The sequence below is a fragment of the Taudactylus pleione genome, unplaced genomic scaffold (genome assembly GCF_031769625.1).
Source record: "Taudactylus pleione unplaced genomic scaffold, aTauple2 ptg000913l, whole genome shotgun sequence".
In the NCBI taxonomy this organism is placed as follows: domain Eukaryota; kingdom Metazoa; phylum Chordata; class Amphibia; order Anura; family Myobatrachidae; genus Taudactylus; species Taudactylus pleione.
The window spans coordinates 1178941-1192882 of record NW_028285314.1 but is presented as its reverse complement, the minus strand read 5'-3'; the positions used below and the strand labels follow the sequence as shown (position 1 = coordinate 1192882).

Here is a 13942-nt window from a genome sequence, read left to right as displayed (position 1 = left end):
TAAACTTTTGAACCCATATGTCCAGAATCCACCGGGCGGGGCCCTATAGAAGCTTCTGAGGTCATCCTTCAGGGGTTTTTGCCTCACACGGGGGTCAGTGAAGAGAAATGCTTTCAGCAAATAAAAGCCTCTTCTATATTACTGCGTAATGCATTGCACATTTTTGGACTGTGGCAATTAGAGAATAATCAGATGGAGTGGTTCTCGCAACCCTCGTACAGGTCAGAACGGTTCCTGGACATTGGGGCCAAATTAACCATGGGGCGGATGGGACTCCAGCTCCTGGCCTCCACATAAAAACAGGCCATCATCATGACAGCATCATAGTGACCAGCCGCCCACATGGACGGCCGTAAACCATAACTATTAAAACTGTAACCTCTATTTTCCTCACAAAATGAAGCAATTTTGTGTAGGGGGTGTAGACACCTATATCGCACTAGCCACCCCCACACAGCACTGGCCACCCCCACACAGCACTGGCCACACCCACACAGCACTGATCACAGCTCCTCCAATTTTCACAATAGGCCCTTGATCATACTCAACCCCATGTGGCGCTAATCCGGCCCTGGCCAGCGCATAAAGCCTCCTCTGCAGGTTGAAGTGTCAGGTCCTCCGGTACAGAGGCTGACGACAACACCACGTTACATACAAGAGATAAAATAGATATAATCTTTATTGGCATCACAAGCTCCAGTCATTCCCATAACGTAAATCAGTCATTATTAGTGTGTAAAGGTGAGAACACGACATGCAGATCTCTGGAAGACAAATATAATGGAAGCTACAAGTGTTTATTGCATTGTGAGCTCGTTATAGTGTAATATGAGGTTTTTACCATTTTGACTGTAAAAAAAACAAAACAAAAGCGGCTCTGTAAACACTGCGATTAGTGGGAACAGCGAGATCCCGGGGGCGGCTGGGTGGTTATACTCTCTGGGAGGTGTTTTCTTCCTCCACTGAAAAAAGAAATAGCTTTTTCCTCTCTCACCCTCCGTAACCTCCCGGCCCCCGTTCTCCAGCTGCGGTAAAGGATTGGCGGTAGAGGGCAACTTTATATGTACAGCTGTGCCCGATACCCCGTGTGCATATCACAAGCATAACGGGAAGTGAGAGAGAGAGGGGGGTGGGGGTGGATCTGAGACCATCATTGTCTGGACTTGAACATGCTAAGGATGTGGATTGTGTCTATATGGACGTGTGTGTATATGGAGCTGGATTAGTACAGTATACCGTGTATGTGTGTGTTTGTACAGTACACCTGGGGTCAGACAGGACAGTGCATGTGCGTACGTGTCTACAGACCTGGGGTTAGGACAGGAGAGTGTATATTTATAGGTGGTATTAGTATAGGATACAATAAAGGTATAAAGTGGCTATTACATAAGGTTAGTGTGTGTGTGTAATTAGCACAGCATACAGTGTGTGTGTATATAGAACTGGGATCCGACATTATAGTGTGCGTGATTTGCGCAGGACACACGGTGAGTGACACGATTTTCCCATGGAATGCTGGCTGTGGGGGACGGGCAGCAGCTGACCGTTCTGGAAGACGTCCTATGCCCACTTTATTCTGGTGATCGGAGACGCCCGGATGAGCTGGCGTTTAGTCTTTTTCTTGGGTCACGTCCAGACCTCTGTGGGTATAACGCCTTCCTTAGAACTCAGAGGCGGTAGCAGCCACTCCTCAGAGAGGAAGTGCAATGGGAACTCAACCAGGTGGCCCCTGACCCTGGCTAGCATATCTCTGGAGAGGCTGGGGTCGGTGCTGGCCAAATGGGATACGGCTGTATACACCTGGCGCACGCGGTGATTCGGCACGGCATTGGTGGGAAGGCAGCGGAACACCTTGAGGGAAGGGGAGAAAAGAACATGACAAAATTAGGGAGGGGTCGGTGGGAAAAATTGAGACTATATTGTGCGGTCACCTGCTTTTACAATATAATCAAACGCGTCATGCACAGGGAGATTATCCCGCAATACACTGACTGCATCTGCTCCTCCTACTACGCTGCCCTCTCGCCAAACACACCGACTTCTAATATCCACCCTCATCAACAGCCGGCAGCCCCTCTACCCCTGGCTCTCCCGCAATACAAAGGATCCCTCTCGGAGATTGGTCACTACCGCACGTGCGAAGCCCGACGGCCACACAGCGCATTCCATCAGCGGTGTCATAACCCCAGAAGTGATGACGTGGCAGGGACAGCTGGGCAGCGCAGAGCTGTCCCGGCAAGTTTTCCCATGAAGGATTCCGGTAGAGATAACAGCGGCTAAGTAGGCAATGGTGTGCGATAATGATCAGATTACAAACGCCATCAATAATACATCTCGCCCGTAGGGCGTCTCTATCGTACCCTCTAGACCTCTTTCCCCTACACTGTCCTATTATTGGGTTTACGGTTATCCAATGTAATTATGGAACATTTATGTCATTATGTTCTTATTTACGCGGCGCCACAAACTGTCTACAGGGCTGTACAGTGATCATAATTAATAAAATAATAATTGCGGTGGTTGGCTATTACGGTCATATAGTGGAGGGGGGCTATAAAGTTTATGTAATATGGCTAATGTAACGTAGGGTATTAGTGTAATGTTACTGCTGATGGGGACTATTTCTGTAGTGTGAGGACAATCAGTGGAACGTGGGGGTATTAATGTAATGCATTTACAGGAGAGACGAGAGTAAGTTAATATGAGGTCTCTATTAAGGGCCGTATTCAATTAGTAGCGAAAAGTCAGTTGCCGGACTTTTCGCCATCATCGCTGGTTTTGGGTGCGAAAAAGTATCGTGCTTATCCCCACTTATCCCCGTATTCAATTCCAAAACAGCGAAAACGGGACCCGGCGAAATTGAAATCGGCGAAAAGTTCTGTCAGTTTTGGGGAAATCAGCCTGACACCCCCCTAAAGATGCTCTGACATGGGGGATCACTATCGGTACCCCAGAATAGCCCTGAGGAAGGTATTTGTCCACTTTAAATGTTCTCAATAGGTGCCATTTTGCGTGTTTTAAAAAGTGGTCAAGAATAGTATTTTGGAGGGTGTTTTTTTTTTTTTTAGAGAAAATAACTGGTCCCATCAAATTTGGGGTACATGAAAATGGGTACAAGCATAGTTTTAAGTTGCTAATGTGACGTTGTAAAAAAACGTGAAAAATCCACCTGACGCAACCACCTGCAATCATAAAAACATCTGGGGCAAACTTGGGGACCCCCTGGAGTCAATTTCTCTAGTTTTGAACTTTGTACCCCACCTTTTGTTTTGTTTTTTTCGGCCCCAAAATTAAAGTACTTTTTTGGGGTGTTCTTAATTATTTTTGAAATTTTGTTTTTACAGCTTACCTTTTGGGAGCTGTCCAAAGGGTGCTGGGTGGTTTCCCCACGTTTGCACCCCAAAACCCCAATTTTGCACTTTTTTCCTGCCGGCTATTCATAGGCGAAACATTTTCGCAGGCTCCATTGTATTGACTTTCCGCCTAGGCGAAAAGTATTTGGAATTGAAGTTGAAACCGTCGAAAATGACATCGGCGATAAAGTATCGCGGAAACTGACTTTTCGCTTCTAATTGAATACGGCCCTAAATGTGGTGGGTATTAATATAGTGTGAGATTGGTGGGGGCATTATTATATAGTAGGGGCTACAGCTGGGTACACACTGCACGATTTGTCGCTCAATCACGGTACCTGTGCCCACCCTGCACGGCCATCATGTAGTGTGTACACACAATTCATCGTTTAGTGTGTGGCTGCACGGTCCCATCAGATGTGCTGCAGGGACGATGCGGTGTACTTAAATTAAGTATGTAACAATATATTGCGCTGAAATACGGCAGGTGTGTACCCAGCTTAATGCAATGCAGGAGACGTAAATGAGGGGGCTAGTCATTGAATCATGGGGCTAGCTGGGGGAAAATAGGCCGATTTATTAAATGTAAATGACTTAGTGGCTAGTTTGGGGAAAGGAGGACAGTTTATTAAATGTAGGGGCTTAGGAGTAATTGTCAGGGGAGGGAGTGTGTGCTCGCTTGTTGACCAGCTTTCCAGGAGGTGACTAGTACCAAATAGGCCCCAAACATTGCAAGATCCAACCAAACAGAACCTGTAGTGAAAGATGCAATAAGAAATAGGGGGGGAGGGACACAGTCCGACAACTGTCCTGACTCTGACAGCACAGCAAGGGCCAGTCTGTGGGGTGTCACTGATCACACGTCTCATCCAGTCCCACCCATGCCGGCAGCTTTTACCCTGCTCTGGTGTCCGGGGAAGGTGGCGATAAAGTACTGCACTGCATTACACGGCTGGCCCTGCTGCGCTATGATGTGAGTGGCCTGTGCAGAGCCCTGGAAAAAAGCACAAGGCTCTCGTGACCCCCTGGATCAAATGAATGGATAAAACACTGATACCTGATCATACAGAGCTGCATTGTTTAGAGCCGTCTGATTCCAAACTTCATTAAAGAACTGATCAGAAACTGGATCGGAGACATCGAGACACGGAGAGGTGAGAGCACCCAGAACTGTGCTGTAACGAGAGAGCGGGTCAAATAGTGAAACATAGGGAAAGGGTTAGTACAAGATGTAGTAGTGTGTGGTGGAGAAGGATGGTATGGGAGATGGTGATGTAGTAGTGTGTGGTGGAGGAGGATGGTATGGGAGATGATGATGTAGTGTGTGGTGGAGAAGGACGGTATGGGAGATGGTGATGTAGTAGTATGTGGTGGAGGAGGATGGTACGGCAGATGGTGATGTAGTAGTGTGTGGTGGAGGAGGATGGTATGGGGGGATGGTGATGTAGTGTGTGGTGGAGGAGGATGGTATGGGAGATGGTGATGTAGTAGTGTGTGGTGGAGGAGGATGGTATGGGAGATGGATGTAGTGTGTGGTGGAGGAGGATGGTATGGGAGATGGATGTAGTGTGTGGTGGAGGAGGATGGTACGGCAGATGGTGATGTAGTAGTGTGTGGTGGAGGAGGATGGTACGGCAGATGGTGATGTAGTAGTGTGTGGTGGAGGAGGATGGTATGGGAGATGATGATGTTGTAGTGTGTAGTGGAGGAGGATGGTATAGGAGATGGTGATGATGTAGTGTGTGGTGGAGGAGGATGGTACGGGAGATGGATGTAGTATGTGGTGGAGGAGGATGGTATGGGGGATGGTGATGTGTGTGGTGGAGGAGGATGGTGATGTAGTGTGTGGAGGAGGATGGTGATGTAGTGTGTGGTGGAGGAGGACGGTATGGGAGATGGATGTAGTGTGAGGTGGAGGAGGATGGTATGGGGGGATGGTGATGTAGTGTGTGGTGGAGGAGGACGGTATGGGAGATGGTGATGTAGTAGTATGTGGTGGAGGAGGATGGTACGGCAGATGGTGATGTAGTAGTGTGTGGTGGAGGAGGATGGTATGGGAGATGATGATGTTGTAGTGTGTGGTGGAGGAGGATGGTATGGGAGATGGATGTAGTGTGTGGTGGAGGAGGATGGTATAGGAGATGGATGTAGTGTGTGGTGGAGGAGGATGGTATGGGAGATGGTGATGTAGTGTGTAGTGGAGGAGGATGGTATAGGAGATGGTGATGATGTAGTGTGTGGTGGAGGAGGATGGTACGGGAGATGGATGTAGTATGTGGTGGAGGAGGATGGTATGGGGGATGGTGATGTGTGTGGTGGAGGAGGATGGTGATGTAGTGTGTGGAGGAGGATGGTGATGTAGTGTGCGGTGGAGGAGGATGGTATGGGAGATGGATGTAGTGTGTGGTGGAGGAGGATGGTATGGGAGATGATGATGTAGTAGTGTGTGGTGGAGGAGGACGGTATGGGAGATGGTGATGTAGTAGTATGTGGTGGAGGAGGATGGTACGGCAGATGGTGATGTAGTAGTGTGTGGTGGAGGAGGATGGTATGGGAGATGATGATGTAGTAGTGTGTGGTGGAGGAGGATGGTATGGGAGATGATGATGTTGTAGTGTGTGGTGGAGGAGGATGGTATGGGAGATGATGATGTTGTAGTGTGTGGTGGAGGAGGATGGTATGGGAGATGGATGTAGTGTGTGGTGGAGGAGGATGGTATGGGAGATGGATGTAGTGTGTGGTGGAGGAGGATGGTATGGGAGATGATGATGTAGTGTGTAGTGGAGGAGGATGGTATAGGAGATGGTGATGATGTAGTGTGTGGTGGAGGAGGATGGTATGGGAGATGGATGTAGTATGTGGTGGAGGAGGATGGTATGGGGGATGGTGATGTGTGTGGTGGAGGAGGATGGTGATGTAGTGTGTGGTGGAGGAGGATGGTATGGGAGATGGGTGTAGTGTGTGGTGGAGGAGGATGGTATGGGGGGATGGTGATGTAGTATGTGGTGGAGGAGGATGGTACGGGAGATGGTGATGTAGTAGTGTGTGGTGGAGGAGGATGGTATGGGAGATGATGATGTTGTAGTGTGTGGTGGAGGAGGATGGTATGGGAGATGATGATGTTGTAGTGTGTGGTGGAGGAGGATGGTATGGGAGATGATGATGTTGTAGTGTGTGGTGGAGGAGGATGGTATGGGAGATGATGATGTTGTAGTGTGTGGTGGAGGCGGATGGTATGGGAGATGATGATGTTGTAGTGTGTGGTGGAGGAGGATGGTATGGGAGATGGTGATGATGTAGTGGTGTGGGGTGGAGAAGGATGATACGGGAGATGGTGAAGATGTAGTAGTATGTGGTGGAGGAGGATGGTATGGGAGATGATGATGTTGTAGTGTGTGGTGGAGGAGGATGGTATGGGAGATGATGATGTTGTAGTGTGTGGTGGAGGAGGATGGTATGGGAGATGATGATGTTGTAGTGTGTGGTGGAGGAGGATGGTATGGGAGATGGTGATGTAGTAGTGTGTGGTGGAGGCGGATGGTATGGGAGATGATGATGTTGTAGTGTGTGGTGGAGGAGGATGGTATGGGAGATGGTGATGATGTAGTGGTGTGGGGTGGAGAAGGATGATACGGGAGATGGTGAAGATGTAGGAGTGTGTGGTGGAGGAGGATGGTATGGGAGATGATGATGTAGTATGTGGTGGAGGAGGATGGTATGGGAGATGGTGATGCAGTAGTAGTGTGTGGTGGAGGAGGATGGTATGAGAGATGGTGATGATGTAGTAGTGTGTGGTGGAGAAGGATGGTATGGGAGATGGTAATGATGTAGTAGTTTGTAGTTAGAGGAGGAAGGTATGGGAGATGGATGCAGTGTGTGGTGGAGGAGGATGGTATGGGAGATGGTGATGTAGTAGTAGTGTGTGGTGGAGAAGGATGGTACGGGAGATGGTGATGTAGTAGTCTGTGGTGGAGGAGGATGGTACGGGAGATGGTGATGTAGTAGTCTGTGGTGGAGGAGGATGGTGTAGTGGTGGAAAAGTAGAATATGGGTGATATTGTAGTATGAGGGAACATGGAGGTAATATCTCACTTGAAGCAGTCCATGCGGAGGCTGAGTGAGAACTTTCCGGCCTGGTACGGCTTCTCATCCATCACAGACAGTACAAATTCTGTATCTTCCACCATAACAGCCAGCTCGCTGTCCCGCTTTCCCAGCATGCTCCGGTCATTGATGTTAGCCGAACCTTCATTAGCAAACAAAATGGAGCTGGTCACACTCACACTGCATTGCACAACGGCATACAAACAAAATGTGGCCAATCTTAGAGGTCCATGTATCGCACATATCAAAGCTTCCCACAGAACATACCAATTATAACAATTCTGTCATCCACAATTAGCAGCTTGCTGTGTATGTAAACGAGCTCCGTGACTAGAGACCCATCTGGCATGTCTCCGTACGTTCGCAGACCACACACCGAGAGGTGTCGACGCCAGTTGTCGCCCACTACAAAAATAAATAGATAACAGTTGGAAACACAATGGACTGGGCAGAGATAACACTGAACCATCTCCATCTTCTTCCCAAAGGTCACCCATCAGACAATGAGACCATTTTCTGGCCTAAAAACTTCAGCTAATCGGTGCACAAGGACCTGGGACAAAAGGCGTTTTTTGCATCATGTCTCAGCGGTGTCATTATTTGTGTGTGCACCGATTGGCTGAATGCTGGATCCTCGTCACCCAATATCTCCACCACCCACAGGGTGTAATGTAACCCCCATAACCACACTTACTTTCCTCCTTCAGACGAGAGATGATAGAATTGTCCCCGCGACAAATCGAACTGTAAGAGAAGTGGGATTAGAGTTACACACCGAACCCATTAAAATAGTCTTTTAGAAAACACGTCTTTCAAAGAATTAACTACAGGTCGTTTTCAAAATGGAGAAAGCAAAAAGCAGAGTCAATGGTCCTAACCGTAGGAATATAAAACCTATGGTCGCCGGTGGAAATTTTACCAGCGGTGTACAAGCACAGACAGCAATAATGGCGACTTAATACCAATGTTATAAGCAGGACGCAGACATAAAAGACACAATTTATGGCCTATTTAGAACTTCTCGTTGGAAGTCTCCTTTGCATGCAAAAAGAAGAAAAACTCTACTAAAAAATAGGTCTAATTTAAACCCTCCAGCATTTACCTAGGTTTTACAACCGCATTTACTTAGGTCTTACAACCACCCACTCAAAGCCTCGTGAACTTAAGTGGCAGCAGGACATGGGCGACACCACTGACCCTGAGCAATGGGTTAAAATGTGGTTTCCGAGTGCTCGATTTGCATTAAAATCCACGAGAATGCCCTAACAGTGTACTATGAATGGCACCTTGCTCCCGCTCTGCTGGTGGGCCTGTTGGTCCGCGGGTACTCAGTCCCATGGGTGGTAATCCTGTTTCTTCAGGGCCAATGTACACCACCTGATTGAACCTCTCCTATTGATTCCGTGACATTCTGGGCACACTCAAACCTATCCGGAAACTCATTACATGCATTTTACATACTGCCCAGTATTGGAACCCCCACCCCCAGCTTACTGTTGTTTATTATCAGTGGAGAGTCTGGCAAGTTTATCGCATGGAATATATCTCCGGTACACCTTCCTCACATAAATCTGTTAACATACGGTCCCCATGGGCTGATCATTATGGAGCCCCACAGACTCACCGAGACTAATCTACAGAACTTCCCTCGTATATTTCCTCTTCCCCTCCCTTCCATCATCTCAATGATATGGGCTGTGTATATCTGGTCATACTTTATACATTGCTACATATCATACTACTCGCTCTCCCCATTGTTGCATTACAATGTAAGTATCTGCATGTTATTTATCTGTTGTTTGATCTTTTCTTTTCTTCCCTTCACAACCGCTTCCCTTATGCTCCCATTCGAGAGAGAGAGAGAGAGATCGAGTGAGAGAAAAAGAGAGAGAGAAAAAGAGAGCGAGAGAGAGAAAAAGAGAGCGAGAGAAAAAGAGAGAGAGCGAGAGAAAAAGAGAGAGAGCGAGAGAAAAAGAGAGAGAGAGAGAGAGAGAGAGAAAGAGAGAAAGAGAGAGAGAGAGAGAGAGAGAGAGAGAAGAGAAAGAGAAAGAGAAAGAGAGAGAAAGAGAAAAAGAGAGAAAGAAAAAGAAAAGAGGAAAAGAGAGACACACAGTCTGGAACGTGGGGTTACCTGTAAGTGTAGTGCAATATGGCCTGGATGGAGTTTCCTCCCCCCAATTCAATATTCCCCTCGAATCCAGGCAGCAGAGGGATCACAATGAAGACCCGGAAATTTGCGCCCTCCCTGCAAAAACAGATAGATCGTCAGTGTATAACGCCAGTGTGACATACCGCACCCCAACACACAGACCCAGGCACTACAAAGACCAGCACTGGTCTGCCAGCTCCCGGATAGCGCCCAAATAATCCTAAAATGAAATGATACATTTTGTAATGAAACATCTAAAAATACGCGATCAGTAAAGTTAAGAGTCATAGGAAACAGCAGGATTCAATTACAAAGAGCTGGCTAGTGGGGAAAAAAATTGTACCAAACCCCATATAGCCACGGTAAATTACCGCAGCTAATTACCTTGCCCGGGGCTATCCAATTAGTCGTGAAGTTGGCCCGACGCCGGCACTTAAATAATCCATGATAAGTGCCGTTTTTTCACCCTAAAAAAAAAAAAGGCGAAAACATATAGTAGCCGCGATAAGATCGTGGACCTATGTGTTTTCGGGAGAAATATCCTATTATTTCGACCAAAATAATAGGACAGGGTGAAAAAAAATATTGGTGAAAATCACGGACAGTCGGCAAAAAAAACGGGAATCGCGGGGATCAATTAGCAGCCGAACAAATTGGATACCGCTCTAAGGGGCATATTTAACTGCCGGGAAAAAAAATCACAGACTTTTCGCCTGGTGCACTTTCCGCCTACATCGCTGGTTTTGGGTCCGGGAAGAGTATCGCGTGCGCGGCCGCTTTTTTCCCTATTCCATTCCAAGGGACGCGAAAATGGGACCCGGCGAAACTCAAACAGGCGAAAAGTGCTGTCACTTTTGGGGAAATCAGCCTGACACCCCCGAAAAGATGGCATGGGGGATCAGTATGGATACCCCCGAATAGCCCTGCTGAAGGTATTTGGGGTACTTAAATGGTCTCAATAGGTGCTAATTAGCGTATTTGCATATGGGGTGGGGAATAGCATTTAGCAATATTTTTCCATCAAAAAAACTAGTCCCAGCAAATTTGGGGTACCTGAAAATGGGGGCTAGCATATTTAAAAGTTGCTAAAGTGAAGTTTTAAAAATCATGGCAAATCCAGCTGCAAAGAAATTAACACCTGGTGCATACATGGGGACCCCCTGGAGTTAATTTCGCTAGTTTTTTTAGTTTGTCCCCCAACTTTGCACTTTTTCGCCCCCAAAACGACAGCACTTTTTTGGGGTGTTCGAAAGGTTTTTTATAACTTTTTATGACGCAGTTTACCTTTGGGGGACTGTCCCAACACTGCACGGGGGTTCCCGCAACTTTGCACCCCAAAACTGCACTTTTCTCCACCTCCATTCAGAGGCGATTTTTTTTCGCCTATCTGAATACATTGACTTTCCGCTTAGGAGAAAAGTCATTGCAATTGATTTGGGCGGAAAGTCTTCAACTGGCGAAATGACGTCTGCAATTGAATACGGCTTTAAGTCTTGGAAAGAGATAAAGTACCAACCAATCAGCACCTAACTGCCATTGTTACAGGGTGTGTTTAAAAAAACAAGTTAGGAGTTGATTAGTTGCTACTTTATACGCTCTCCAAGTACACAGGGCAGCTGTATGAAGCTCTGGGAAGTGATAAAGTGGAGAGTGATAAAGTACCAACCAATCAGCTCCCAACTGTCATTTTTCAAACACAGCCTGTAACATGGCAGTTATGGTGGGTACACACCTGACCGATATATCTGCAGATGGTGGTCGTTCATACACACTGAACGGCCATCATCTGCTTGTGCCCCCGGTTTCCGGCGGCCGGGACCTGGCGGCCGGTGGGCGGGTTCTGCCCCCCTCCCCGTGGCTGCCGCTGTGTGTGTACGGGCGGACACACTTGCCGATGGACAGATAGGTCTGCAGACATATCTGTCCATCAATACACAAATATACAAATTTAGAAATAAAGAAATCCTTCTACCGAGGTAGCGCTGCTTAATCAATATTTTAATCAAATAGGAAGGGACACATATATAATGTAAAACATTTACATAACAAAATTAATGTGGATCCACAGTATCAAAAAATAGATTAAAACAAAAACAAAAAAAACTGATATAAAAAAAAGGAGGACAATCACCTATTTTGGTCCCTTTGGGACAATAAACCAATGAAGCTCGCTTTTAAAAAGGATTAGTGACTACGGTCTGGAATGCATTAGTGTTATAAAGCATAGTCCAAAAGTCCAGCATATATCAGTACAGCAGATATATTGGGCGATCAATTGATTGGCCAATGTATCTGTCAGTGTGTACCCAGCTTTAGGAGCTGAGTGGCTGGTCATTTGTCACTCCATCACTTTCCAGAGCTTCATACATCTGCCCCATAGACCCCTATTAAGGGTTATCTATTAAACACACACACTAAAACTAACACACACACACTAAAACACATAAATAGAAAACTAGAGGAGGAAAACTATTTATATAACAAGAACCAAAATACCTCCAGCACTATATACTGCAGCACTAGAGATTTAGGGGTCTACTAAGCAGTGTTAGGAGACAGAGTGAAAAGTGATAAGAAAGTGATAAGGTGCCAGCCAATCAGCTCCTAGCTGCCATCTCACAGGCTGTGTTTGAAAAATGACAGTTGGGAGCTGATTGGCTGGCACCTTATCACTTTTCACTCTGTCTCCTAACACTGCTCAGTAAATAGACCCCATAATTATACAGTTATAGTCTTTAATTATTGCACAACGTTACTTTTAGCAATATTCACAGGTGCCGTTCCCTTTGATATTCCTTTATACCCCGACACACTACCCAATACTGGGCACCGTACTAATCCCAACCACAACCCAGGTGCATGCCCAGCCTGCAGTGTACCCAGTATCGCCCCCCCCCCCCCCCTTCCCCCCCTTACTTGTGTGCTCGGGAGACACGCTGCACAATCGCTTCTGCAATAGTGTTCTGCACGGTTCGTCCATCTGTGGAGCTGATGAAAAACTGGTTCTAGAAAGAGAGAGAAGATTATACGGTATATCACAAATCAACGGAATCCTGCCAACGCTCACATCCCCCTCACCCACCTGCAGGGATTATTACACACACAGGGATTATATTCCATACTCCTCTCCTGTAGCTCCTCTTCTCCCAACTGTGTCACCCTGTCCCATTAGATTGTAAGCACTCTCATGAGTCCTTTGTCTACCTAGAATGTCCCCTGCTTACGTACATATATATACACACACAATAAATAGATAGATATGTGATAGATTGATTGATAATGAGATATATGGTAAGAACTTACCTTTGTTCTCTCTTTCTACGAAGTCCATAGGGTCCACAGGGAGAAATTTTTCACCCAGGATGCACTGGGTCTCCCTCCTATACCCCGCCCCTGGGCCAGAGGCACCTCATTTTCAAAGCAAGCCAAAGGCCGGAGGAGGATAAAATAGAGAGAATAAAGTCTGGAACACTCAAGAAACACATTCTCACAAGGAAGGAGACAGAAAACCGGTGACCAGAGCGAAGCCCATCTGAAGCACAGGTGCGTCAGGGTGGGTACCCTGTGGACTTCATAGAAAGATAGATAACAAAGGTAAGTTCTTACCATATCTCTCATTTTCTACTTCAGGGTCCATAGGCTCCACAGGGAGACCTTGGGGATGTCCCAAAGCAGTACCTTTAAGGGTGGGGACGCTCCTGTGCAGAGAGGAGAAGCCACCGCCCAAAGGAAGCATCCTGAGAGGCAAAGGTATCAAATGCATAATACCTCGAGGCCGGCTTACAAAGCTGAACAGCCGAGGTGCCACGGCGAGCTGCCCAAAGGACCCACGGACCCAGTAGAATGAGCAGTAACAGAGGGTGGCACTGGAAGGCCCTCATGAGTGTAAGCCTCAGAGATCGACAAGCGAAGCCATCTAGCCAAAGTTTGTTTATTGGCTGGCCATCCCTTCTTGTGGAATCCATAAACAAGGAGTCTGACTTCCGAAGGGAACTGGTACGGTCCACATAAAGCCTGAGGGCACGTACCACATCCAATGAGGCCTCACCTGCCGAGAGGTCTGGAGAATTAAAGACCGGTACAATAATTTCCTCATTAATGTGGAAACTAGAAGCCACCTTAGGAAGGAACCCAGGGCGAGTCTGAAGCACCGCCCTGTCCTGGTGCAAAACTAGAAATGGGGAATGGCAAGAGAGAGCTCCCAAGTCTGACACCCTTCTGGCGGAAGCAATAGCCAGAAGAAAAACAGTCTTAGCTGTAAGCCATTTGAGATAAACTGAGTCCAGGGGTTCAAATGGAGGGCCCAAATGACAACAGCCAAATCCCAAGGCACCAC

General features: G+C 47.1%; 1 protein-coding gene across 6 annotated transcripts in view; it reads right to left on the bottom strand.

Annotated features, from left to right (window-relative positions):
• Positions 1-661: 661 nt before the first annotated feature.
• The window catches only part of PLD2 (phospholipase D2), an 86439-nt gene continuing 73158 nt past the window's right edge, over positions 662-13942 (bottom strand). For all 6 annotated transcript variants that reach the window (XM_088459511.1, XM_088459509.1, XM_088459515.1 and 3 more), the window contains exons 19-25: positions 12523-12611; positions 9589-9702; positions 8152-8201; positions 7725-7862; positions 7446-7599; positions 4411-4528; positions 662-1851 (exon numbers count right to left, since the gene is read on the bottom strand). In XM_088459511.1, the coding sequence (XP_088315637.1) occupies positions 1627-1851; positions 4411-4528; positions 7446-7599; positions 7725-7862; positions 8152-8201; positions 9589-9702; positions 12523-12611 (888 nt within the window). In that variant the 3' untranslated portion in view covers positions 662-1626. The remainder of the gene's footprint in view (positions 1852-4410; positions 4529-7445; positions 7600-7724; positions 7863-8151; positions 8202-9588; positions 9703-12522; positions 12612-13942) is intronic.